General features: G+C 35.6%; 1 protein-coding gene across 8 annotated transcripts in view; it reads right to left on the reverse strand.

Moving 5' to 3' along the window:
• The window catches only part of ATG5 (autophagy related 5), a 220,824-nt gene that overhangs the window by 159,004 nt on the left and 33,884 nt on the right, over positions 1-27,936 (reverse strand). For all 8 annotated transcript variants that reach the window (XR_010322545.1, XM_023543213.2, XM_023543205.2 and 5 more), the window contains exon 4: positions 8,812-8,890. Coding sequence is in view for 7 of the 8 variants with exons in the window: in XM_023543213.2 (XP_023398981.1) it covers positions 8,812-8,890 (79 nt within the window). In the remaining variant the exon portion in view is untranslated. The remainder of the gene's footprint in view (positions 1-8,811; positions 8,891-27,936) is intronic.

The following is a 27,936-nucleotide window of genomic DNA, read 5'->3' on the forward strand; positions in this document are numbered from 1 at the left end:
TAAAGGGAGCTGCTTTAGAAATTTTATTTTCTAACCATCTGTCGCTATTATACAGAAATACAATTGACTTTTTTATATTGAGCTTTAATCTCATGATTCAATAGTTCTAGTAGCATTTTTATAGCTGCCTTAGCACTTCCTACATAATCATGTCATCTGAAAATAATGTTTTACTTCTTCCTTTCTAATCTTTAAGCCTTTTATTTCTTTTTCTTGCTTTACTGTACTGGCTAGGACCTCCAATACAATGCTAAATATAGTCACTTCTGCTGTAACACCGGCTTTGAAAACTCTTGTTTTGTTCCACTGTGACTGAATAATTAAGGAACAATTTGAGCAAATTCAAAAATTTGTTTACTTATGCACAATTCTGTCCAAAACAAACACTAGGTAAACAAAGAAAATAACACGCAACTAAACTGAGCCACATAAAACACACACATGCACTCTGACTAGCTATCTCAATTCACGTTATGAACCACACCCATCCAAATCTGATGTTACAATTTTCTGTCTGATTTCATAACTGTCTTTTCACCACTTCACAAGCTGAAACTCTTCTGATACCCATTTCCACAAGCAAGCTTCCAGTCTTCTGTCAACCTAAAGTGCCGTATTTACTGTGTTGTTGCTGTTATTAGTTGCTATCGAGTTGATTCCAACTCATGGAGACCCCACGTGTTGTAGAGTAGAACTGTGTTCCATAGGGTTTTCAAGGCTGTGACATCTCAGAAGTAGATTTGGTCACTTAACAGTGTAAAACTCTGCTATGATTTTTATTAGGTTCCTATCTTTTTTTTTTTTTTTGCCACTCATCAAGTTTTTGGGTGTTGTGCCCCAGCCCTATTTTCCCCATAAGCCCTATGGATTTTACTGTGCAACTTTCAACAGCACTGCGATTTTTAGGAACATATATGTGCATTATAGTAGAACTACCTACAGAAGTGGTGGGAAAAGACATCCTTGCCGTTTTTCTGACCTTAAGATAAAACATTCAGTAAATCACCACTTAGCTGTAGGCCTTTCATTTATGCCCTTTGCCAAATTGAGGAGATTCTCTTCTATTCCTAAGTTTGTTAAGAGTTTTAATCACAAGTATCAAATATTTCAAAGGCTCTCTTTGCATTTATTAATTGGATCATATGATTTTCCTACTTTGCTTAGTTAATGTGGTAAATTACACTGATTCTTTAATTGATATTTCAATACTGAATCAACATATATTGTTGACTGGTACATTGTCCTTTTTTATATATCACTGGATTCAATCTCTTCATATTTTTTGAGGGTTTTTGCATTTATGTTCAAAAGAGACATTGGTCTGTAGTTTTCTTTTAATATCTGTAACAGGTTTTGGTATCAGAGTTATTCTGGCATCTAAAACAAGCTGAAAATTCTTCCTTCAGCCTTTATATTCTGAATAAAGTTCATAAAGACTGGTATTATTTACTCCTTCAATATTTGATAGCATTCATCAATAAAACCATCTGGGCTAGGAGTTTCACTTCATGAGAATTAACTTCTTTATAGGTTAAAAGGCTATTCATATCTGTTATTTCTTCTTGTCAGTTTTGGTAAATTGTGCTTTCATTGAGTCTGTCTGTCAAATGTGCGGGCATGAAGTTGTTTCAAACAGTCTACTATCCTGTTTACATCTGTAGGATCTGTAGTGAAATCCCATTTTCATTCCTGATACTGGTAAATTATGGTTTTCTGTCACAGAAACTAAAAGTTTTTAATTTCTTCCTAAGTACAGCTTTAGGTAAATTCCCCAAATTTCATTTTGTTGTATCTTCATTATTATTCAATTTAAAATATCATTAAATTTCCCTTGGGATCTCTTCTTCAGCCCATGGCTAACTGAGGATTTAGCATCCTCACTGTTTTTACTACTGCAGTCATACATTTTACTTTTATTATGAACCCCTCCTTAAAATTATATTATTCTTGCTTTAAGCATTTTTCTCTTTTTATATAATATAAAGCATGGTTTTCTATATATTTTACCTTGCTTAGGTTTTGTTGGACTCCCTGGACACAAATTGATGTTTTCACCCAAATTTAGAAAATTATTTTAATATTTTTATTCAAAATTGAGATATAATTAACATACAGTTCACACAAAACTCATTTTAAAATGTACAATTCAGCGGTTTACAACATATTCAAAGGTTGTGCAACCATTACCACTAACAAATTTCATAACATTTTCAATCACCTGAAAAAAAAAGCCCATATCCATTAACAGTCCCTCCCCATTTCCCCCTCCTTCCAGCCTCTGGCAACCATTAACCTACTTTCTGTGACTAAGGATTTGCCTACTCTGGACATTTTGAATAAATGGGATCATACAATATAAGGCCTTTCCTAACTAGCTTCTTTCACTTAGCATGTTTTCAAGGTTGATCCATACTATTCCACGTATGAGTACTTCATTCATTTTTATGGTCAGGTAATACTGCATTGTATAGATATGTCACATTTTATTTATTCATTCATACATTGACAGACATTTGGGTTGTTTCTATTTTTTGGCTATTATGAATAATGGTGTTATGAACAGTTATGTATGAGGTTTTTTTGTGGAATATGTTTTCAATTCTCCTGGATACATACCTAGAAGTGGAAATGCTAGGTCATACGGTAACTCTATGTTTAACATTTAGGAACTGCCAGGCTGTTTTCCAAAGTAGCTGCACCATTTTACATTCCCACTAGCAGTACATGAGGGTTCTAATTTCTCTACATCCTCTCTAACACTTGTTATTGTCCATCATTTTGATTACAGTCAGCCTAATGGGTATGAACGAGCATCTTGCTGTGATCTTACTTTGCATTTCTTTAATGACTAATGATGTTGAGCATCTTATCATGTGCTTATTGGCTATTTGTACATCTTCTTTGGAAAAATATCTGTTTAAATCCTTTGCCCAATTTTAATTGGGTCATATGTCTATTGTTGAGTAACAACAATTATGTACATGTTCTGGACGCTAGTCCCTTATCAGATATATGATTTGCAAATATTTTCTCCCATTCTCTGGGTTATCTTTCCACTTTTTTGATGGTGTCCTTTGAAGCATAAAAGTTTTTCATTTTGATGAAGTCCAATTTATTTATTTTCCCTTTGGTTTCTTATGCTTAGGCCTAATACAATGTCATGAAGGTTTACACCTCTGAGGAAACACTATCCTCTGCTGATACGAACATAAATTGATGCAATATTGGCAGAAAATTTGGCAATATCTATCAAAACAAAAAACTTCACATACATTTGGGCCCAAGACTTATGTTTTTAGCAATTTTTTCCCTTCAGCTCCAGGATACCCAAGCTGAGCATTCACTCCCTGCTCAGGTGGGCTTAGAACTTGAGGGCAGCACAATAAACTGCTGAATACTGTATACTACTAATAGACACCACAAACAGCCACCAATATTTTCAGCTGGGAAGTGAAGGCAGGGAAGGAGCAACAGAGAGAGAGAAGTGCACTAAAGAAGAGGGAAACTTACCTTAGACCTATGCGTAAAATAAACAATGGAAACAGGGATATGGTAAATTACCTTAGAGACACAGTGGCTCTTGGACTAGCAAGAAAGAAACTGTCCAGCAGAAAAGGGGCTTGGGTCGTCGTACAAGCATACATACTCAATGAATAGTCAGAACCCATGAGGGCACCTTTTTAAGCACTGTAGGAAAGACAGGGTATCTTGGTCCAAAAACTTAACCTCTCTAGTTGCTATGATTCAGAGTTTGTCACATAAGCACTTACCTTAACACTGACCCTATTTTGCATAACAAATGTGAGCTTTAACCTCTAATAATTGCTGTCAAAATCCAAAATGAAAATTTCTGCTCTTATCAAAACCAAAATGCACCAGTTCAGCATTCTGTTACCAGGCGAGAAAGAAAGTGAAACACCAATATACTGCTGGTTTTTATTGAACTTCATTTAGGATACGCAATGCAATTAGCCACTTAAAAAAGTCCAATGTCTTAATCTAATGTCATTAAATTTTTGAACCATACAACTAGCTTCCCTTTTTAAAAATTCCATACACTCAAAGCAACTTGTGATTATAATACTCCTTTAAAAGCAGTTAAGGTTAGTCCATAGGAATACTGCAAAGATCAAAGTGGGGGAAAAAAAAGCAGCACACAGATTAAAAGAAATAAAGGGAGCAAAATGTTAATAACTGGCAAAATCAGTATTCATCTGATTGCTCTTGACTCTTCTAGTATAGGTTTGAATTTTTCAAATTAAAAAAATTGGGAAAACTGGATTTCCATGCTATATATGAAAATTAACTCAAAACAGATCAACAACCTAATTATAAGCCCTAGAGTCATTAAACTCTTAGAATAGCACACAGGAGTAAATCTTCAGGCCTTTATATTAGACAATAGATTCTTAGATATGACACCAAAAGCACCAGCAACAAAAGAGAAAATAGATAAATTTGGCCTCACCAAAATTAAAAACTTCTGTGTATCAAAGGACCCTATCAAGAAAGTGAAAAAGATAACCTACAGAATGGGAGACAATATTTGGAAATCATGTATCTGATAAGGGTTTAAGTAATGAAAATATATACAAAGAACTCCTCCAACTCAAGAATAAAAAGACAAACAACCTAATCTAAAAATGGGCAAAGGTCTTGAATAGACACTTCCCCAAAAAGGAAGTCATTAGAGAAACACAAAGTAAGATCACAATGAGCTACTTCTTCACCAGTTTGCCCTCAAGTTGATTCCGCAGACAGACAGATTATCTTATTGGCTTCTACCTTCAATCTCCTATGTTGCTTTGGTTAAAGAATATAAACAAAATGTAAGCTCATGCAGACATATGTAGCTGGAAAAAGGAGGAGTATCTTAAGAGCCTTTTCACAACTGTGGATATTCTTTTTTGATATTATACCAAAAGTCACTAAGTGTAGTTTATTGTAATATTAATGTGGAATCTTAAACCATATCAATATTTCTTCTGTTATGTTAAAATCCCTTTTTCTATCTTGTACATTAAATGGATCTTTTACATATGTATGATTCTTTAATATCATGTGTTGGCCACCTGGAAAATGTTGGCTGAGTTATGTAGATCTTCTCCAAATGCTAACACACTTAATCACATGAAAATTTTTAAAAATCAGGTTTGTTAGAATGATCACCAATCTCATCCCAGAAAATTCTTGAAGATTCAAGCTCATATGGCAGATACACGTTTTCCAAAATTCTAATTTTCACTTGAAAGTTCAAATTTTGTCATCGGCAAAAAATACTGTCAGTTATTTTCCTTGCAGTATTATATTCATTTGGTTAATTTTTGAGAAAATATCTAATCTAATATTTTCTGAATAGCCAGTCTGTCAGTAATTCCTTTCAGTAAAAATGGTGTTTCATGAAAAAAAGTGGCTATTTCAGCTTGCAACTCAAAGAATGGCATAAGCGTTTTTCCTCACAACAACTATCATATATGGTACGCAGATCTTTACGTGCACTTTCCAATTCCATCAAACAGGATATCAAAAAGACATGTACTTAAGATTCTAGATTAATGATAATAATTTGTACTGCTTTATCTGAAATATTATTAAGTATGACTGGCATTCTTTTTACCGTAAGTGTGTGAGGGCAAAGAATACAATGACGACTAGTAGAGTTTGGTGTACCACCTTGTTTTGTACTGCAACGGCAAGTTTCACCCACCAGTGCTTTTGCACATCAAGGCAGCAAAGGAACACAATGGAAATAAAATCTTAGTATTATTAAGAAAATAGATTTGACCTCATGGATCCCCTTAAAGAGTTCTGAGAACTCCCAGAGGTCCACAAATCACTTTTAGAACTATAGTACTATATACCAATCATAACAATCCTGAGCCTCTCCTATCATTATTACAATCCATTGGCTGATTCAACCAACAATTACAAAGGGGTTATTATGTGGTGCCAGGCATTATAAAAAATGCTGGGTACTCACTTATTTAACCCAAACTCCTAGAACTCTGTCTAGCACATAGCAAACTTTCAAGAAATATTTATTGCATTAATAAATAAACGGGTAGCTGTGATATATTTTAACCTAGATTTCAAAGTTTTCTGCAGTGCATTTCACACACACACACTATCTAGTTATTTTATTACTTTTCAACTTAACAGTCCTGTTAGGTAATATGGAACATCTGCCCTCATTATACCTGCAGCTGTTTAATCTTCACACCATTCTGGACCTAAATTATTGTACATACAGGTAGTTCTCACTTGGCATGGTACCATGGCAACTGAAACTAGTGAACACTGGAACCATGTCCCCACTCTGTACAGTTCCATGGTAACAAATTTGGGTTACATCCTATCATGTAGAGCACACTAAAAAAAAAATGCAAATGTATAGGGAAATAAGCTGCAAAGTTTAAGTGACTTTTTAAAGACCATGAGTCAGAAAAGCAAGAAGAAATCAGTAATATTGTTATCAGTACTTCAGAATCTCTATATCATCTTTTTATACAAGCTAATTATCATATATTAAGATTTAATAAATTTCAATCTAAATGCTCAACTCGTATTTCTAGGCCTCCACATGGCTCTGAACATAAATCACTGGTACTACCATAAAATAATTACTCTTTCATACATTATGAAACCTTTCTAAAATAACCTTCACCCTGCTAATCATTTTATCCTTCAGGATTAATCATATGTTACTTCCTCAGTGAGGTCAGCACTGACTGGCTCCCCAAAATTAATACGTCTATTGCCCTCATTTAAGGAGCCCTGGTGACACAACAATTAAGAGCTCGGCTGCTAATCAAAAGGTTGGCAATTCAAATCCACCCACTGGCTCCGTGGGAGAAAGACCTGGCAATCTGTTCCTATAAAGACTATAGGTAGAAAACCCTTCAGGGCAGTTCTACTCTGTCACGTGGAGTCACCTTGAGTCAAAATTGATTTGACAGCAGTTAACAACAACAGCTGCCCCCATTTAATCCTAGCCTCATCATTCTATCTCACTAGTCTTTTTCTTTCTTTTCTCAATATTATAATTTCTTTTCTCGGTATTCTTTTTTTTCACAGCCTTTTTCAAAATCTGCTGCTATATGACTGATTTATCTCCCTCTCTGTATTAAGCACTAAGCTACACGAGGGCAGAAACTAAGCCTATTTTGTTCACCTACGTATACCAAACAGTTAGCACAGTATCTGCACATAGTAAAAAGCTCAACAAATATTTCAAGAGAGCTCCTTACCAAAAATACCTAAAAATACAGTTCTGTAAATAAAATAATAACAATTTAAAGGTAGAAAATGAAATACCAGGTCAAGTTACTGTGTTATCATATTTTTTTCCTCTCAGCTTAGGGACACAGATAAGTAGACTCTGGTACCAAAATCAAACTGAAAGGTAAACTAGACACTTTTTCTCTGGATCCTGTGGTTTTAGTTTCCTTCTAAATATTCTTTTTATCCTAAGGAATGCTAGCCGTCTATAGTTAGTAAAATTACAAAAGAAATTTTAATTTTCCTTTCAATTCATCTTCAAATCCCTCTAACCAATGTGACAACTGTGTGTCAAAATTCTGATTGTATTGAGATCTGGACTTAATAAAAACCAAATTTTTTCTAAGTGTATTCAAGTCCCACTGGTGGCCTAAATACAGACCTGAAAGTTCCCTTATGGCTTTCTTAAGACAGCATACCTGACTGAAAGTAAGCATATCTGACTCTGAGTTTCAATACTAGTGAGAAATGCACATCAAAAGCTGATTTGTATCAAAAAGCTTCATTATTTTAATAATTTTACACTGTTGTACAGTAACAAACTCCTCCCAGTTATAAAATTTCCTTTAGTTAAGTTGGTTCCTGCTATCATTGACTTACTCCATGGAAATCACAAGTATGCTTCAATATGAAATGCTGCGTTTTTCTTACTTTCCACACCACTTCCTACACTCCTTCACAGGGCTACTACCTGATTACTTGTCACTGAACAGCAACAGCTCTTAAGTTTCAGACAGCTTCAATGACCCATAAACTCAATTCCAGAACATGAAGGAAAGCATTGTAGGAAGAATGGGTGAGCAGGCTTTGGGCAGTGATTCTGAATGGGTGCCACACGGGAAGGCAAATCAGGGATGCGTAAATGGCTTTTTCAAACTCTGCATGCCTCCCTCCCCCTACTCATCACTATTTGCGAATCACTGCCTAGTGATCCCCTAATGGCTGTTTCTGAGCCTTCAATGGTGTTTGTCATATGGAGATGGATGACTTGGGGACAAGAGGGTAAGATTCAGAAGCAGCACTTTATAATACATGGAGACAAAATTAGGTTACATCAAAACTATTTGGCCTGGTCTTATGAACTACAGGAATTAATATTCTTCAAAACAGACTTCCATCAGTGTTTGGGCTTCCATCTCCTAACCCGTTTCTCAATTCAATCAAAATAGCCTTAGAATTAGTTAGCAGTATTAGGTTATGTCTTCCCCCACATCCTCTATCTCTACACTATACAAAGGATTTTTGTTCTATTTGAGATTTTTTTAATATAAAATTTTCCAAATTTAAACACAATGTATTCAGCTCTAACTGAAGGAAAAAAAAAGACTTTTAAACATTAAATGTATATAAATGGTTCTGCCAAAAGTTAAGAAGAAATTGAAAGGCAGTTTACAGATAAACACTAATGGTAGCTTAGCAACTGTAAAGAGTACTGGGTATAAGCAATAAACTCTACTTTTTTAGAACCCTACTCTAAGTCTACTTATGAATTATCACAAGTGGGACAGATGAGAAATTCTATTTAAACTATACCTTAAAATGTACTGTGATGTTCCAAGGAAGAGCTGAACTTGATGCAAGAAGATCAAATAGCAAACCAATTGGATAATGCCTAAAAATGAAAGAGTATATTTTAAGAAAGAATAAATATTTAAGTTATAACTACAACTCCAAAATAAATTTCCAGCATGTTTTAACATCAGGGGCTACAGTTGCAATTCACAGGAAGATAATATTTTACACACGGTTATGTGCCAGGTCTAATATGGGATATTTTCCAAGTATCAGATGACTTTTTTCCTGACCATTTCATCCCCCCCCAGAGCTTCAATATACCTAATGGAATGTGCTGAGGTATAACATGTGCACTGTGTTACGTTAAGGAACTGCATTATCTAATTATCATTCTGGTAGCCATACTGGGCAACTGGTTTTTTAAGTTTAAGTATATTTTTGATTTTTAAAATAACAAAAGTTTAGAAAATTTTAAGAACTGAGAAGAGCACCTAAAAAGCATGCACGTCACCTATTCTGTAGTTATGACTGTCAACACTATAGCATATAAATTTCCAGTCTTCTACTTATGCATACATACCTAAATATAGATTCTTTTACAAATTGTACTACAACCTGCTTTTTTCAAAAACAATATAATGTCAACATTTTTCCAAGTCACCAAATACTCTTCTACAGACTAATTCCAAAAGTTTTTTTTTTAAATAAGCTTTGGACTTCCTAAATAAGAGAACCTTTCCTAATATAATCATTACTCACAGTGAAGTAAATTATTTAGCAATAAACAAAGATTAATAATATAAACATTGAAGATTAAAATGGACAAACCTTATTTTTTAAATTATCCTTTTAAAGTATTGTTAGTGAGGTAGCTTAATTAGTGAATCAGAATTAAATTAGTACTCTCAACATTAGCAAAAAGAGGAATATTTAATATTACGTACAGTCCCATTCTTATCTGTATACCACAGGAAAGTTATTCCTAGATTTAAGAGCCTCAAAATTTAAAAATACATCTAATTTCCCTCAAAATGAATGACACAGTATATCACCTGACCCTGATTCAAATATTGGCTAGTATTTATGTTTCCATTTTTCTACATTTTATAATTGTGGAAAGTCAATTACTAGAGATCATGTACTTATTTAGGATGAATTTAGAATAAATGCCCTATTAACAAAACAGTGGGTAACTTTAATCTTATATGTGTTGTATCTCTTAATAATGCTAAGGTTTTCTCTATCTGAAAGTCAGCAACTAACACTAATCCTTCATAACTAGAAAAGAATACTGAAGAAAAATTGAAAGACTCCCCAAATAATAAAACATTTCCTAATATTATCATTACTTAAGAAAATGTTAAACCAGGAAAAGCCCTGGCCTCAGTCAAAAACAGAAGTAAAAATAATAATTAAAAATATATATGTATTACAATGTACAAGTTATTGATTCTATTCTATTCTGGTCCTTCTCTCTGACTCTCTGAACTATTAAAACTGTATAATGCCTTGTACTTTTCAGAACAGAGCAAGTTTTTTTTTTTTTTTATGCCCCTTTAAGGTACCTGCAAATAGGTTAAGAATGAATGTGGATCCTTAATAAATAAGGTTTGATTTACTCAGCATTCATAAATATCAAAACTGGCAGAAATCCATTGCTGTTGAGTTGATTCTGACTCAAAGCGACCCTAAAGGACAGGGTAGAACTGTCTCATAGGATTTCCAAGGAGCAGCTAGTGGATTTGAACTGCTGACCCTTTGGTTAGCAGCCATAGCTCTTAACCACTAAGCATGCTGCTTTACCAAATTCTATGCAGCACTGTAAAAACAATTACACAGAATATTTTTAGTAAATTGTTGATCAGTTGGATAGATTCACCAGAAATCCTAATCAAATGACTAGGAATTCAATGTTGCACAAATTTCCTGCCACTCACAAATGGAACTGTAAATGAATTCTAAAATTAAATCAAATATCATAACTTAATGCAATCTAGAATGTGACATAAACTTATGCAATTTTTAAAATAAAAACTTGGGTCAGAATACAAGTTAACTGTAAGAAGACATAATTGTCAATTATTTTTTACCCTCAATATTAAAATAAGAAAACTGTAAGCACACAGAACGTTGAACAAACTAGAGAATCAACAGCTGCTGAATGAATAAATCAATAAAGATATATTATATCAGTATATTACCAAGATCCAAAGGACCCAATTTTAGATTATGAGTTTCTTTTTTGAGCAGTTCTAGTATTTTAAGATTTCAAACTTCGAGACTTTTATTACTTTTGAAAGGATTTTCAAAGAACAAAGGGAAAATTTACAACTCGTTCTATCTCGCAATTGCCATATGGATCCACTAGACACTTTTATAAATCTAAGCTATATTGTGGGATCTTAGCATTCTTACTTTTTCCTATATCTTGAAACATTTTACTATGTCATCATCCTAAGAATTATTTCACAATTTACTCATCAAATATTTTCAATTATGCTAAAAAGAATAAAGTAGTTAAGACAAAGAACAATGAAATGCCTGGAACGATATGATAATAAAGTAGATCATTGCAAGTGCATCTTTTTCCATTTTCTTTCTGTATGGCCTGAAGTATTGCATCATCTTTTAAGAATGTGTAAAATGAGAATGGAGACTCCATCTTTGGGGTCTGGTTTTAGCTATCATTAACTTAGTTGAGAATTCAGAATTTTTCATTTTCTAACCAAAATGTCAGTGAGAAGAAAACTGAAAGAGGAAGACGTTTTACAGTCACTACAGAAATCAGAAGATGAATACAGAGACAGACAGCAGTATTCTAGACTTTACGATGATGATAAAATCTCAAGGCTGAGTCTTTAGATAATGATATCCTAGATGAATTTTATAGAACTCAAGAACTGATGAGTAAATAATGTATTTTTAAGGACAAAAATGACATGTGGTATTCTTACCCAATTAGTCGTTCAACAAAAAGGATTTTCATCACCCGGTATTTTATGACAAGAGCCTGAGTGATTCCATTTTGCTAAATGGATGTATGACAGTATTTTTTGACAGTATTTTTTCATTCTTTAATGACTTCTGTGCACTACAATTTACCTTACATTAAGTGGGCAAATATTGAAAGCAAATTTGTACACAAAGATGTTTGGAAGGGATTAGATAATATAGAAATGAATAATTTTAAAAAAGCCACTGGACTGATCATTTTAATTGTGCTTACTAATGCAAAAATGAAAATATTTTACAACAAATGCATGAGCTGTCACAGGTTTTAAAAATTCTTCAAGTAGTGCTGTTAACTGCAAGAAGAGCCAGAAGTCATAAGCTAGAATCTCTTAGGGATCTATTTGAAATCTAGAATTACTATTTACAAGATACATGATATATGTTCTAGGTTCAAGTAGAATAACTGATGAGCAGTTTACTGTATTCACAGGACATTGCTTGTTTCAGGCATATATATCTCAGAACAAGGAAAATATGCAATAAAAATATAAATTGGTTGTACTTAGATGCTTATGAAAATTTGTAATAAAGTTGTTATACATTACACCTTTGTTCTGGCTTCATTAAATTATTTCTAAAATGACTTGGAAATATAAATAAAAAAATTTATAAGGTTTTAAAAATTCATTGGACTCAGATGGTAAATTGTGATGACTCTTTTTCTTGGTATTTTAAGGATTAAGATGGCAATTTATTATACTTTCTAAAAATTCTAATTTAAATAAAGTATTAACATAAAAATATTCTAAATAATATAATAGTTAATTACTACATTAACAATCTTTAAAAATAAAACTGAATTAGAAAAACTTGGTAAAATAACTGTACTTATTTCTATCGGCAAATTCTACAGCTCACACGTGATTCAGTGCAGCTGTTACTAGAATGATTATGATGCAAGGACACTAATGCCTAACAAACATAATGTCTGAATTAATTAGCTCCCAGAGTACTTATTTCTGATGATTCTATTAATATTCAAGAAAATCTACAAAAGAAAACAGAACTGGTGAAAATTAATGGTACTAAATTTCTCATACACCATAACCTGATGTATGTCAAGGACTTCAAAAGTACAAATTTGTATAATTTCTCTAGATATTCTCTACAGCTATTCTTGTCTGGAGGCTACTAAACCCAAAACAGGGAAACCACATTAACCTTAACTGTAAGTAAATCATAATTTGCCACTTAACTATTATATTGCTACTGTGACCATCTAACCTAAACTTAATAGAAAAAGAAGAGGTCAGATTTGAACCTGGATATCCCAGAAGAAGACCCAACTAAAGGTTCAAGCTACTCTCCTATAAAAAATGACTGCATCTGAATTTTTAGTATTAAATCCATTTTCAAATTTTATCTTTTTCTTTCTCTTCTGTACACTGCTCTAGTCTTTCCCAAATTCAATTCTCAAAATGAATATATTTTCATGCTTCCTTGCTTAAGTTCTTCCCTCTTCTTTACCTTTTAATTACTGCTTACATATAGATCCATACTGGCACAAAGTGTAGCAATAATGGATGTGTTGTGATTTCAGCCAAGGGCACACATTCTAGCTAACCATCTGCAGTCAGACAGGCAAAGCCATATTCAAACATCAGCTTTGAAAGGCACCTTCCCCATATGCTAGAAAACTATTGACTAATTCCATTTCAGTGAAATAAATGCAAACATTTCAGAGGTTTGCTACATTAGGGGTTCACTGAAAACAGCATTACATGTGACTGAATTAAAGAAGAGGTGCAACTATAAATGCAAACCAAAGCAATTTAATGATTGCTATGACCTTTGCCTTACTCTATGTATGATACAAATGCAGTCTTAGAATAGCACTGTATCTCCCAGGTTCCTAAACCTAACTAAAATGAACGAAATAATCCAATTCTTATGTATGAAGAGTACAAAAATAATCATGGGGAACAATACATGTATAAAGTGACATAAACAACAGTTCAAAATCCAACTTACAGAACAATTTTTAAAATTCTAGAAATTCACAACCTTAAGAAGCATGATGGAAATAAGAAAAAGGTCTGCAAAGTATTTATAATTCAGATTTTAAAGTTCTTAAAACTTTGAAGAAAGACTGTACACAAGTTTTCAATAAAGCACTTTGCTTAAGTTTACTTTTAAAATCACATGGCTATAGTATTAAATTCTAGGTCACTCGGTTATGTCTATGCTTTACTTTTTTTAATTCAGAAGGTAGTTTCAGCTTCTACTTTCGACAACCAGTCCTGAAAATAAGACAATTTACACAGAATAATCACCTCTCATTAGAGATACTTGTTTTATAGTGGACAAAAAGGACTTTTCTCTAAATTATTTACCAGAAGGCCTAGAATCTAAAGCAACACTAGTGCTTACTAAGGAAGTATTCTTTAAAAGCACCAAAAACTGTTATTTTAAAATAATTCTAACATGGAAGTAACAAATATAAATTTTGAATAAGAACCTTCACCTCTCAAAATGGCAATGTTAGAGCACCCTCTACTGACTAACCAGCTTGAATCAGTTTAAAAAAAGACACTCAGACTTTGAGTTAGATTAGCCCTATTTTCTACAGAATTTTTTAAAGTTAAAATTAAAGGAACAATGTACTGTACAGAATAAACTGCAAATCAGATAGTACTTTCTTGGAAGCACTCTATAAATCAACAAGGATACATTTATTAAGTATCCATTATGTGTATACGACTGTTCTGAAATATTTTTCTATTCCAATATGGACAAATTAACATCAGCAATTAGAGAGAAACGAGAATTAAGTAAAGAAAGAAAGAAATCTAACAACAGAGTCAACAGCTGTGCTGAAAAGAGCCCTAAACTGAGAATCTCAAAACCTGAGATTCATTTCAGCAAATTATTTTCATTATCTGAGTCTTTCTTTTCTCAGTAAAGTGAAGGCACTCATCTAGAGTCTCTCATTCATTCACTGAACAAACATTTACTTAGCACCTCTTATGGCACTACTACTTAAGGTACAGCACCTCTGCACAAACATCTCACATAGATGTTGAGGAGGAGGAGGACAACAATTACCAGGGTGGCGTAGTGGTTAAGTGCTACGGCTGCTAACCAAAGGGTCAGCAGTTCGAATCCGCCAGATGCTCCTGGGAAACTCTATGGGGCAGTTCTACTCTGTCCCATACGGTCGCTATGAGTCAGAATCGACTTGACAGCACCGGGTTTTTTTTTTTTTTTTTTTTGGTTTTTAATAAGCAGTTAAGGAACCCTGGTGGCACAATGGTTAAGTGTTTGGCTGCTAACCAAAAGACTGGCTGTTTGAACCCACCCAGCAGCTGTGTAGGAAAGACCTGGCCATCTGCTTGCTCCCATAACTATTACAGCATAGAAAACTCTACGGGGCAATTCTCTGTCACATACGATTGCTCAGAGTAGAAAATTGACTCAACAGCACTCAACAACAACAATTAGCATTTAGTCAGGCACCATTCTAAATCCTTTACATGTTTTAACTCATTTAATACTCCAAACAAAATTACGGAAGGAGATACTATCACTAGGCCCATTTTACAGGTAAGAAAACTGAGATATAAAAAAGTTAAATAATTTGCCCAAAGTTATACAGCTAGTTAAGTGATAGAGCTGAGATTTAAACCCTGGCATCCCGAATCCAGACTCAGAATTCTTAAGCATTTTGTTACAATACATAGTGACAAGTATCTAAGAAGTATATATATATGACAAGTATATAGGAAGCATGTACATAGTGTAGAGATGGCACAACGGTGGAAATGACCACTTCTGGCTAAGAGAATCACAAAAGAGATGATGTTTAAGACAGAAGTTATGAATAGAAGTTCAAAGGAATGAATGAATGAATGGCTGATCAAGATTAAAAAGAAGCTGGGGGGCAGAGACAAGATGGTGGAATAGAGAGACGCTTCCATCGAGCCCTCTTTACAACAAAGGCCAGAAGAAACAAGTGACACGAGTCTATTTGTGACAAGCTTGGACCCCTGAGCATCAAGGGCAAGCTCAGACAATGAATTGAGGGGCAGGGGGAGGGAGAGGCCGTTCAGAAGTGGAGAGGAGTTACCAGACCTGAATCATGGGGAACCCTCAGGCACTATTCTCGGGCGTCAGCGGTGGATTGTTACCAGCATTCAGCCACAGTTTCCTCGGGGAGAAGCAGCCAGCAGCACAGCCCACTCACACCTCCGGAACCTGAGGAGAATGGCACTCCCGGCAAAAGCTAAGTACTTGCGTATATTTTATTGCACCCCCCCACCCCAAGCCGGCTTCAGCGGCTGAATCCCTGGGCCTGAATAGACCCTGGTGAGCACCTAGAGCCATTCTCCTGGCCTTGGAGAAGGAAAAAATTTGCAAGTGGGGGGAAAAGACAATTTGCTAGCTCCATTAACCAGAGGAGCTCAGGAGAGAAGGCACTCCTGTCCAGGCATAAACCAACCATGCTCCTTGAGCACCTTCCCTTCTGCATGGACCTGTGTGGGCCTATTTCAGGAGAATAGGCCCTTGTTGGTAAATTCCAACCATTTCAGCTGTGCAGTGGAGAGGTGGGTGTTTGATGTTTGACATTGCCTATTAAACAAGGTCCTCACCTACCCACATCAGGGACCTAAAGACTGGTAGCTCCATTGAGTTCACCCAGCCACCCATGAAAGAGGTCCAAAGATAACTGGTACCTCCCAGTCCTTACAACCAAAAACTTTGGGTGCCCATGGTCCCTCTGCAGAACCCACCCACCAGCACACTCTACGGAACAGAGACGCGTTTTCCTCACAGACACCTGGGGGTAGGTTCTCAGCCCCCTGCTTGTCCAGAGCGTGATACCCTCCTGCAATCAGATACTGGTATATACGCCAATCAACCCTGCCCCTCTAAGACTGTAGGACAGAGCCTGTACCATACACTTGATATCAGCTACCTGGAAACCTGGGCTGAATTCATACAAGAAAACTGAATAGAATCCTAGACTGATATACCTGATAACAGCTCTAGCCAGCTGGGGACAGGACACCAGAGCTCCAAAGGTGAAAATAATCAAGCTAGCTCACTCAAGCAACCCATAGGGGTATACCAAAACAAAACAAGCAGCTACGACACAGCAAGCAAGCATAAACTAATACAATAACTTAGAGATGGCTCCGAGACAACAGTCAATATCAAGTCACAAAGAGAAACAGGCCATGATCACGTCAACAGCCACTCAAAACAAAGAATCCAGGGATCTTCTACATGAAAGTGTATTCCTGGAATTACCAGATGCAGAATACAAAAGTTTAATATACAGAACCCTTCAAGACATTAGGAAGGAAATGAGGAAATATGCAGAACAAGCCAAGGAACACACAGATAAAGCAACTGAAGAAATTAGAAAGATTATTCAGGAACGTAATGAAAAGTTTAATAAGCTGGAAAAATCCATAGACAGACAGCAATCAGAAATTCAGAAGATTAACAATAAAATTACAGAATTAGATAACACAATAGAAAGTCAGAGGAGCAGAACTGAGCAAGTAGAAGCTAGAATTTCTGAACTCAAAGATAAATCACGTGGCACTAATATATATTTGAAGAAAAATCAGATAAAACAATTTAAAAAAATGAAGAAGCCTAAAGAATCATGTGGGACTCTATCAAGAGAAATAACCTACGAGTAACTGGAGTACCAGAACAGGGAGGGAAAATAGAAAATACAGAGAAAATTGTTGAAGATTTGTTGGTAGAAAACTTCCCTGATATTGTGAAAGATAAGAAGATATCTACCCAAGATGGTCATCGAACTCCACATAAGGTAGATCTTCAAAGAAAGTCACCAAGACATACTATAATCAAGCTTGCCAAAACCAAAGATAAAGAATTATAAGAGCAGGGGGGTGAACAAAAAGTCACCTACAAAGGAGAGCCAATAAGAATAAGCTCGGACTACTCAGCAGAAACCATACAGGCAAGAGGGCAATGGGATGGCATGTTTAAAAAACTGAAGGAAAAAAACTGCCTGCCAAGAATCGTATATCCATCAAAACTCTCCCTTAAATATGAAGGTGAAATTAAGACATTTCCAGAAAAACACATTAAACAAATTAAGACATTTCCAGAAAAACTACAAGAAATACTAAAGGGAGTTCTTTGGTTAGAAACTCAATAATATCAGGTGTCAACCCAAGACTAGAACACTGGGCAGAGCAACCAGAAGTCAACCCAGACAGGGAAATCCAAAAAAAAAAAAAACAAAGCAAGATTAAAAAAAAAAGCCCAACACAGGGTAAGAGCAATGTTATTATATAAAAGAAGACAACATTAAAATAATAAAGAGGGACTAAGAAATGTAATCATACACCTTCCATATGGAGAGGAGGATACAGCAATACAAAGAAATAAAAGTTAGTTATAAATTTAGAAAAATAGGGGTAAATAATAAGGTAACCACAAAGGAGATAAACTATCCTACTCATCAAAATAAAATACAAGAGAAAAATACAGACTCAGCAGAAACAAAATCAACAACAACAAATATGAGGAAAGGACACTATATAAAGAAAATCTACTCAGCACATAAAGTCAAGTGGGAAAAAGAAACTGTCAACACACACAAAAAGACATCAAAATGATAGCACTAAATTCATACCTATCCATAATTACCCTGAATATAAATGAACTAAATGCGCCAATAAAGAGACAGAGAGTGGCAGAATGGATTAAAAAACAAGATCCATCTATATGCTGCCTACAAGAGACACACCTTAGAGACACAAACAAACTCAAAGGATGGAAAAAAATATATCAAGCAAACAACAATCAAAAAAGAGTAGGAGTGGCAATATTAATTTCTGACAAAATAAAGTTTAAAGTTAAATCCATCAGAAAAGATAAGTACACTATAAAATGATTAAAGGGACAATATACCAAGATGATATAACCGTATTAAATATTTATGCACCAAATGACAGGGCTTCAAGATACATAAAACAAACTCCATCAGCACTGAAAGGTGAGATAGACAGCTCCACAATAATAGTAGGAGACTTCAACACACCACTTTCGGTGAAGGACAGGACATCCAGAAAGAAGCTCAATAAAGACATGGAAGATCTAAATGCCACAATCAACCAACTTGACCTTGTAGACATATACAGAACACTCTACCCAACAGCAACCAAGTATACTTTCTTTTCTAGCGCACACAGAACATCCTCTAGAATAGACCACATATTAGGTCATAAAGCAAGCCTTAGCAGAATCCAAAACATTCCAATATTACAAAGCATCTTCTCTGACCATAAGGCCATAAAAGTGGAACTCAATAACGGGAAAAGAAATCAAACGCTTGGAAACTGAACAATACCCTACTCAAAAAGACTGGATTATAGAAGACATTAAGGATGGAATAAAGAAATTCAGAGAATCCAATGAGAATGAAAACACTTCCTATCAGAACCTTTGGGACACAGCAAAAGCGGTGCTCAGAGGCCAATTTGTATCAATAAATTCACACATCCAAAAAGAAGGGCCAAAATCAAAGAATTATCCCAACAACTTGAACAAATGGAAAGAGAGCAACAAAAGAAACCCACAGGCACCAGAAGAAAACAAATAATAAAAATTAGAGCTGAACTAAATGAAATAGAAAACAGAAAAACAATTGCAAGAATTAACAAGACCAAAAGTTGGTTTTTTGAAAAAATCAACAAAATTGACAAAACCACTGGCCAAACTGACAAAAGAAAAACAGGAGAGGAAGCAAATAACTCAAATAAGAAATGAGAGGGGCGATATTACAACAGACCCAACTGAAATTAAAAGAATCATATCAGATTACTATGAAAAACTATACTCAAATTTGAAAACGTAGAAGAAATGGATCAATTCCTAAAAACACACTACCTACCTAAACTAAGACAAACAGAGGTAGAACAACTAAATAGACCCATAATGAAAGAAGAGATTGTAAAGGTAATCAGAAAACTCCCAACTAAAAAAAGCCCTGGTCTGCACGGCTTCACTGCAGAGTTCTACCAAACTTTCAGAGAAGAGTTAACACTACTACTACTAAAGGTATTTCAGGGCATAGAAAAGGACAGAATACTACCAAACTCATTCTATGAAGCCACCATATCCCTGATACCAAAGCTAGGTAAAGACACCACAACAAAATTATAGACCTATATCCCTCATGAACATAGATGCAACAATCCTCAACAAAATTCTAGCCAATAGAATTCAACAACATATCAAAAAAAAATAATTCACCACGACCAAGTGGGATTCATACTAGGTATGCAGGGATGGTTCTCCTTAGAAAAACAATTAATGTAATTCACCATATAAGTAAAACAAAAGAATCACATGATTTTACCAATCGATGCAGAAAAGGTATTTGACAAAGTTCAATACTCATTCATGATAAAAACTCTCAGCAAAATAGGAATAGAAGGAAAATTCCTCAACATAATAAAGGGCATTTATACAAAGCCAACAGCCAACATCACCCTAAATGGAGAGAGCCTGAAAACATTCCCACTAAGACGGGGAACCAGACAAGGATGCCTTTTATCACCACTCGTATTCAACATTGTGCTGGATGTCCTAGCTAGAGCAATTAGGCTAGATAAAGAAATAAAGGGCATCCAGATTCGCAAAGAAGAAGTAAAAGTATCTCTTTTTGCAGATGAGAGGATCTTATACACAGAAAACCCTAAGGAATTCTCCAGAAAACTACTGAAACTAATAGAAGAGTTGAGCAGAGTATCGGGATACAAGATAAACATACAAAAGTCAGTTGGATTCCTCTACACCAAGAAAAAGAACATCAAAGGGGAAATCACCAAGTCAATGCCATTTATGGTAGCCCCCAAGAAGATAAAATACTTAGGAATAAATCTTACCAGAGATGTAAAAGACTCACACAAAGAAAACTACAGTACACTTCTGCAGGAAACCAAAAGAGACTTCATAAGTGGAAGAACATACCTTGCTCGTGGATAGGAAGACTTAACATTATAAAAATGTCTATTCTACCAAAAGCGATCTATACATTTAAAGCAATTCCAATCCAAATCCCAAGGACATTCTTTAATGAGATGGAGAAACAAATCACCAGTTTCATAAGGAAGGGAAAGAGGCCCCGGATAAATAAGGCATTACTGAAAAAGAAGAACAAAGTGGGAGGCCTTACTTTACCTGATTTTAGAGCCCATTATACCGCCACAGTAGTCAAAACAGCCTGGTACTGGTACAACAGATACATGGACCAGTGGAACAGAACTAAGAATCCAGACATAAATCCATCCACATATGAGCAGCTGATATTTGACAAAGGTCCCAAAACAGTTAAATGGGGGAAAGACAGTCTTTTTAACAAATGGTGCTGGCATAACTGGATATCCATCTGCAAAAAAATTAAACAAGACCCATACCTCACTCCATGCACAAAAACTAACTCAAAATGGATCAAAGACCTAAATATAAAATCTAAAACGATAAAGATCATGGAAGAAAAAATAAGGACAACGTTAGGAGCCCTAATACATGGCATAAACAGTATACAAAACATTATAAAGAATGTAGAAGAAAAACTAGATAACTGGGAGCTCCTAAAAATCAAACACCTCTGCTCATCCAAAGACTTCACCAAAAGAGTAAAAAGACTACCTACAGACTGGGCAACAGTTTTTAGCTATGACATTTCTGATCAACGCCTTATCTCTAAAATCTACATGATACTGCAAAAACTCAACTGCAAAAAGACAAATAACCCAATTAAAAAAATGGGCAAAAGATATGAATAGACACTTCACTAAAGAAGACATTCAGGTAGCTAACAGATATATGAGGAAATGTTCACGATCATTAGCCATTAGAGAAATGCAAATCAAAACTACAATGAGATTTCATCTCACTCCAACAAGGCTGGCATTAATCTAAAAAACACAAAATAATAAATGTTGGAGAGGCTGCGGAGAAACTGGAACACTTATACACTGCTGGTGGGAATGTAAAATGGTACAACCACTTTGGAAATCGATTTGGCGCTTCCTTAAAAAGTTAGGAATAGAACTACCATACGATCCTAGCAATCCCACTCCTTGCAATATATCCTAGAGAAATAAGAGCCTTTACATAAACAGATATATGCACACCCATGTTTACTGCAGCCCTGTTTACAATAGCAAAAAGCTGGAAGCAACCAAGGTGTCCATCAACGGATGAATGGATAAACAAATTATGGTATATTCACACAATGGAATAATATGCATCGATAAAGAGCAGTGAGGAATCTGTGAAACATTTCGTAACATGGAGGAACCTGGAAGGCATTATGCTGAGTGAAATTAGTCAGTTGCAAAAGGACAAATATTGTATAAGACCACTGTTATAAGAACTTGAGAAATAGTTTAAACTGAGAAGAAAACATTCTTTTGTGGTTACGAGAGGGGGACAGAGGGGGTTGGGAGAGGGGCATTCACTAATTAGGTTAGTAGAGAAGAACTACTTTAGGTGAAGGGAAAGACAGCACACAATACAGGGGAGGTCAGCACAATTGGACTAAACCAAAAGCAAAGAAGTTTCCTGAATACACTGAATGCTTCGAAGGCCAGCGTAGCAGGGACAGGGCTCTAGGGACCATGGTTTCAGGGGACATCTACGTCAATGCGCATAATAAGATCCATTAAGAAAACATTCTGCATCCCACTTTGAAGAGTGGCGTCTGGGGTCTTAAATGCTAGCAAGCAGCCATCTAAGAAGCATCAGTTGGTCTCAACCCACCTTGATCGAAGGAGAATGAAGAACACCAAGAACACAAGGCAGTTACGAGCCCAAGAGACAGAAAGGGCCACGTGAACCAGAGAGTACGTCATCCTGAGACCAGAAGAACCAGATGGTGCCCGGGTACAACCAACGACTGCCCTGATGGGGAACACAACAGAGATCCCCTGATGGAGCAGGAGAGCAGTGGGATGCAGACCCCAAATGCTCATAAGACCAGACTTAATGGTCTGACTGAGACTAGAAGGACCCCGGAGGTCACAGCCCCCAGACCTCCTGTTGCCCCAGGACAGGAACCATTCCCGAAGCCAACTCTTCAGACATGGACTGGACTGGACTGGACTGGACAATGGGTTGGAGAGGGATGCTGGTGAGGAGTGAGCTTCTTGGATCGGCTGGACACTTGAGACTATGTTGGCATCTCTTGCCGGGAGGGGAGATGAGAGGGTGGAGGGGGTTAGAAGGTGGCGAAATGGACACGAAAGGAGAGAGTGGAGGGAGAGAGCGGGCTGCATCACTAGGGGGAGAGTAATTGGGAGTGTGTAGCAAGGTGTGTATGGGTGTTTGTACGAGAGACTGACTTGATTGGTAAACTTTCACTTAAAGCACAATAAAAATTATAAAAAAAAAAAAGCTGGGAGGAGCAACAAAAGATTCAGGGAACATGTGCAAAGGAATATAAGCACAAAATATCATTCAACGTTCATGAAAACAAATACTGTAGTTTAGTTTACCTGGGAAGAAGTGGGCTCATGGAAGGCCTTATGTACACATCATGCTATTGTTTGGACTTTACACTGTGGGGGACCAGAGGTCAGTAAAGTTTTTAAGAAGGGAATAACAGTGTCTGATGCGTACTTTAGAAAGCTCATTTAGGGAACTGAGGAAGATAAACTGAAGTTGAACAGTATTAGAGGCAAGGAGACAAATAAAGTGATCCAAATGAGAAATTTGATGGGTCTGCATTCAGGTAGACAAAGCATGAAGTTCAAGACATATCTAGAAGGTAAAAATCAGAACCTAGGGATTGCATGGTGAGGGAATTAAAAGTGCAGAATGAACCTCAACAAATTTAAAACAATTGAAATTACACAGTGTGTTTACTGACCACATGGGAAAAAAACCCAGAAATCAGTAACAGAAAACTCTCTAAAAACACATGGAAATTAAACAACATACTTTTCATTAAGCCACGAGTCAAAAAGGAAGTCTCAAAGAAATGTAAAAAATACATATAACTGAATGAAAAGGAAAAGACAACATGTCAAAGTTTGTGGAATACAGCTAAAGAAGTGATGAAAGGTAAATTTACAGCACTAAATGCTTACATTAAAAATGACATAAAGTCTCAGATCAATAACCTAAGCTCCTACAAGAAACTAGAAAAAGAAGAGCAAAATTAATCCAAAGCAAGCAGGAGGAAGAAAATAAGACCAAAAAATTAATGAAATTGAAAACAGGAAAACAATAAAGAAAAAACAATGACGCAAAAAGCTGGTTTAAAAAAAATCAATAAAATTGACATCTTTAACAAAGCTGATGAAAATAAGACAAGACACAACTGCAGCCATGAAAAACAGAAATAAATACTACAAACGACTTATGTTCATAAATTCAACAACTTAGAAGAAATGAGCCAATTCCTCAAAAACCACAAACTACCAAAACTCAATCAAGACCAAACAATCTAAATAATCCTACATGCATCAAGGAAACTGAATTTGTAATTTAAAAGCTCCTGAAAATCTCCACATCCAGATGTCTCCCTAGAGAATTCTACCAAATATTTAAAGAAGAATTAGCACCATTTTATAAAATCTCTTCCAGAAAATACAAGAGAAAATACTTCCCAACTCATTTCATGAGGCAAGTATTATCCTGATGATAAAACCAAACAAAATCAAACCAGTTGACTCCAACTCAAGGCAACCCAGTGTGTGTCTGAGTACAACCGTGCTGCATAGGGTTTTCAACGGCTGATTTTTCAGAAGCAGATTGCCAGGCCTTTCTTCTGAGATGCCTATGGCCGGGCTTGAACTTCCAACCTTTCAGTTAGCAGCAGAACACATTAGCCCTTTGTACTACCCAAAAGAAAACTATAGACCAATGTCTCTCATGAACTGCAACACAAATATCCTCAACAAAACACTGGCAAACTGAATCCAACAATGTATAAAAAGAATTACACATGACCGGGATAGAACGGGAGAAAAATAAAGAACAAAATTCAAATTCCTAAAAATGGCCAGACTTACTGGACCAAGGGACTAGAGGAACCCCTGAGACTATTGCCCTAAGGTACCCTTTCAGCTTGGAACTGAAGTTAGTCCCAGAGGTCAGTATTCAGCCAAATAATAGATTGGTTCATAAAATAAACAGTACTCACCCATGAGTACTGTTCTCCCTTAAACAATCAACTATATGAGACCAAACAGTCAACATTTACCCAAAAACAAAGATGAAACGGTAAGGAGAGGCAGGGAAGCTAAATCAATGGAAACTGAATAAACAGAATGGAAATAACGAGAATGCTGACACATTGTGAAAACTGTAACCAATGTCACAGAACAATGTGAATGCAAATTATTAAAAAAAAAAACAAAAACAAAAACGGGAACCTAATTTGCTGTGTAAACTTGCACCTAAAACACAGTAAATACTGAGAAAAAAAAAAGGAAAATTATACAGGAACCCCATTTGGTCATGGTGTTTTTACAAGTATGAGAGACTGGCTCAATATTTTAAAAAATCAATCAATGCAATTCACCGTAACAACAAGATAAAGATGAAAAATTATATGACCATTACATTAAGGTGGAAAAAACATTTGACAAAATCCAACACTCCTGGAATGATAAAACTCCCTGGAAGTTAGGAATAGATAAAAACTTGATAAAAGCTATCTACAAAACCCTAAAGCTAACAGCATACTTAAAGATGAAAGGCTGAATGCACTGCCCCTAAATCAACAACACAAGAATGTTCACTACCCACCACTCTTATAGAAATTCTGGCCACTGCCATAAAACAAGAAAAAGAAATAAAATTTTAAAGATTGTAAAGGAAGAAATAAAACTATACTAGCAGATAACATGACTGTCCACGTAGAAAATCCCAAGGACCCTAAAAAAAAAAAAAATCCCAGAACTAATTAATAGGTGGGGGTTTAGCAAGGTCATAGGATACAATATCAACACAAAACTCAATGGCATTTCTACAAACCAACAGTGAACACGCAGAAACCAAAACTAAGGTTTTTACCTTTTAATATATATATAGTTTGGCATATATCAACCCAAAGACCTGTATATGGAAGTTCGCAGCAGTTTTTTTTTCATACTGGAAACAATCCGATGTCCATCAATTGATGAATGGATAAACAATTTGTAGTAAAGCCATAAAGTGGAATACTACTTAGCAATGAAAAAGAAAGGAGCCACGGTTGTTGAAGGAATCTTGCAACAGCCAGGATGAATCTCAAAAGTATTATGCTAAGTGAAAGAACCAAGACACAAAAGGCTAGATACTATGATTCCATCTAAAGAGCATTCCAAAGAAGGCAAAACTTCAAGGACAGAAATTAGACCAATGATTGCCAGGGGCTGAGGACAGAGCAATGGAACGGACTATAATGAAGCCCAAGGGAACTTTGTGGGGTGATAGAAGTGTTCCATTACCTTGATTGTGGTGGCAGTTACACAACTGATGCATTTGTCAAAACTCATCAAAGTATACCCCCCCAAAAAGATGAATTTCACTCCATGTAAATTATACCTTAACAAACTGAACTTCAAAAAATATTCTTTTATCATATATTTGGAACCATTTTTCCCTTCTCACACAATCTGTCAGCCAAGTAGAAGGATAAAATATAATGACAGAGAATTAACAGTAACGGAAAAACACAATCTGCTTTAGGAATATACTATTCCGCTATTATTTATTTCTGCTATTGTGACTTTGTATACTATTTCTGAAAATTCCTTAAAAGCAAGGCATTTATCAAAAAAAAAAAAAGATCCCCAATACTCTTACTTTCGGTCCCACCTATAAGAAGTCAATTTTTTTTTTACCATCTCAGGGTCATAAAACGCATGATTTGGCTAGGACTGCAGTTTTGGATTTTGTTTTTCTAATTGCGAACTATCACCTTCAACGACACAATCTTAATAGGAGGACAGAGTCGTGGAAGGAGAAAGAATATCAATTTATGACCTCTCTTCCTTCTTGTATGAAGTGTCTAAATATGCCTGACTTTCTTTCCTGCCTGAATTTATCAAAACTGCACAAGAATCAAGTATAGAAAAGATGTCATCATTGTAGTTAATTAAATACTCCTCTACTGTTATGGGAAACCCTGGTGGTGTAGTGGCTAAGAGCTACAGCTGCTTACCAAAAGGTTGGCGGTTCGAATCCACCAGGCACTCTTTGGAAACCCTGTGGGGCAGTTCTACCCTGTCCTATAGGGTCACTATGAGTCGGAATCAACTCAATGGCAATGGGTTTTTTTTTTTTCCTACTGTTAAGACACTTGTATGATCTCAAAAGTGCAAATCCTACATGCTTGGATGATCACTGCTTCCCATGATGATTACCGTAAACTATAAAGCCCCTTGCTTAAATGCCAGGTAGATTTTTATAGAGCTAGCTTATTTTCAGGAAAATATAAATATATATATATTTTTAGTACAGTAGAAAATTGCTGTTGTTGGTAGCAAAGAGAAAAAAGATCAAGACTTAGCCCAGAGGCCCTGAATTACATTCAGGGTTGAGTTATTCATTTCTTAAATAGTATATATAAAGTACCTAAAAATACTAAAGGAAAAATATATGAAAAGTCATTAACTGTACAAGCTTAGAGCATGGCATAACTATGAAAATGATATCATGCATAAAAAAAAAATAAGAGCCCCAGAACTAAAATGAAGATACTGGAACACAATGACTTCCATGTAAGCTCTCTAAAGGAGAATATAATTTCACTAAAAGAGGAAGAGCCTCCACAAGGTAGACTGACACAGTGGCTGCAACAATGAGCTCAAGCATAACAACGATTGTATGGATGGCGCAGGACTGGGCAGTGTTTCGTTCTGTTACGTACAGGGTCACTATGAGTCGGAACCAACTCAACGGCACCTAACAACAACAACAATAAAACTTTCAGAAGGTAGGAACATGATACATTTCAGCCAAAATCAATGTTCTGCAGTAAGAGAGAAATATGTCCAGACAATATCTATTAATATCATACCCAGAATATGAGCTTATGGGATACAAACCATGTTTAATACAAAAATGAACATCATACAGGATAGAATAAAGCAGCAGCTGAATAATGATGATTTAACAATCATTTACTTGCTATTGTTAGGT

This window comes from Loxodonta africana, chromosome 1, assembly GCF_030014295.1.
Source record: "Loxodonta africana isolate mLoxAfr1 chromosome 1, mLoxAfr1.hap2, whole genome shotgun sequence".
Taxonomy (NCBI): Eukaryota; Metazoa; Chordata; class Mammalia; order Proboscidea; family Elephantidae; genus Loxodonta; species Loxodonta africana.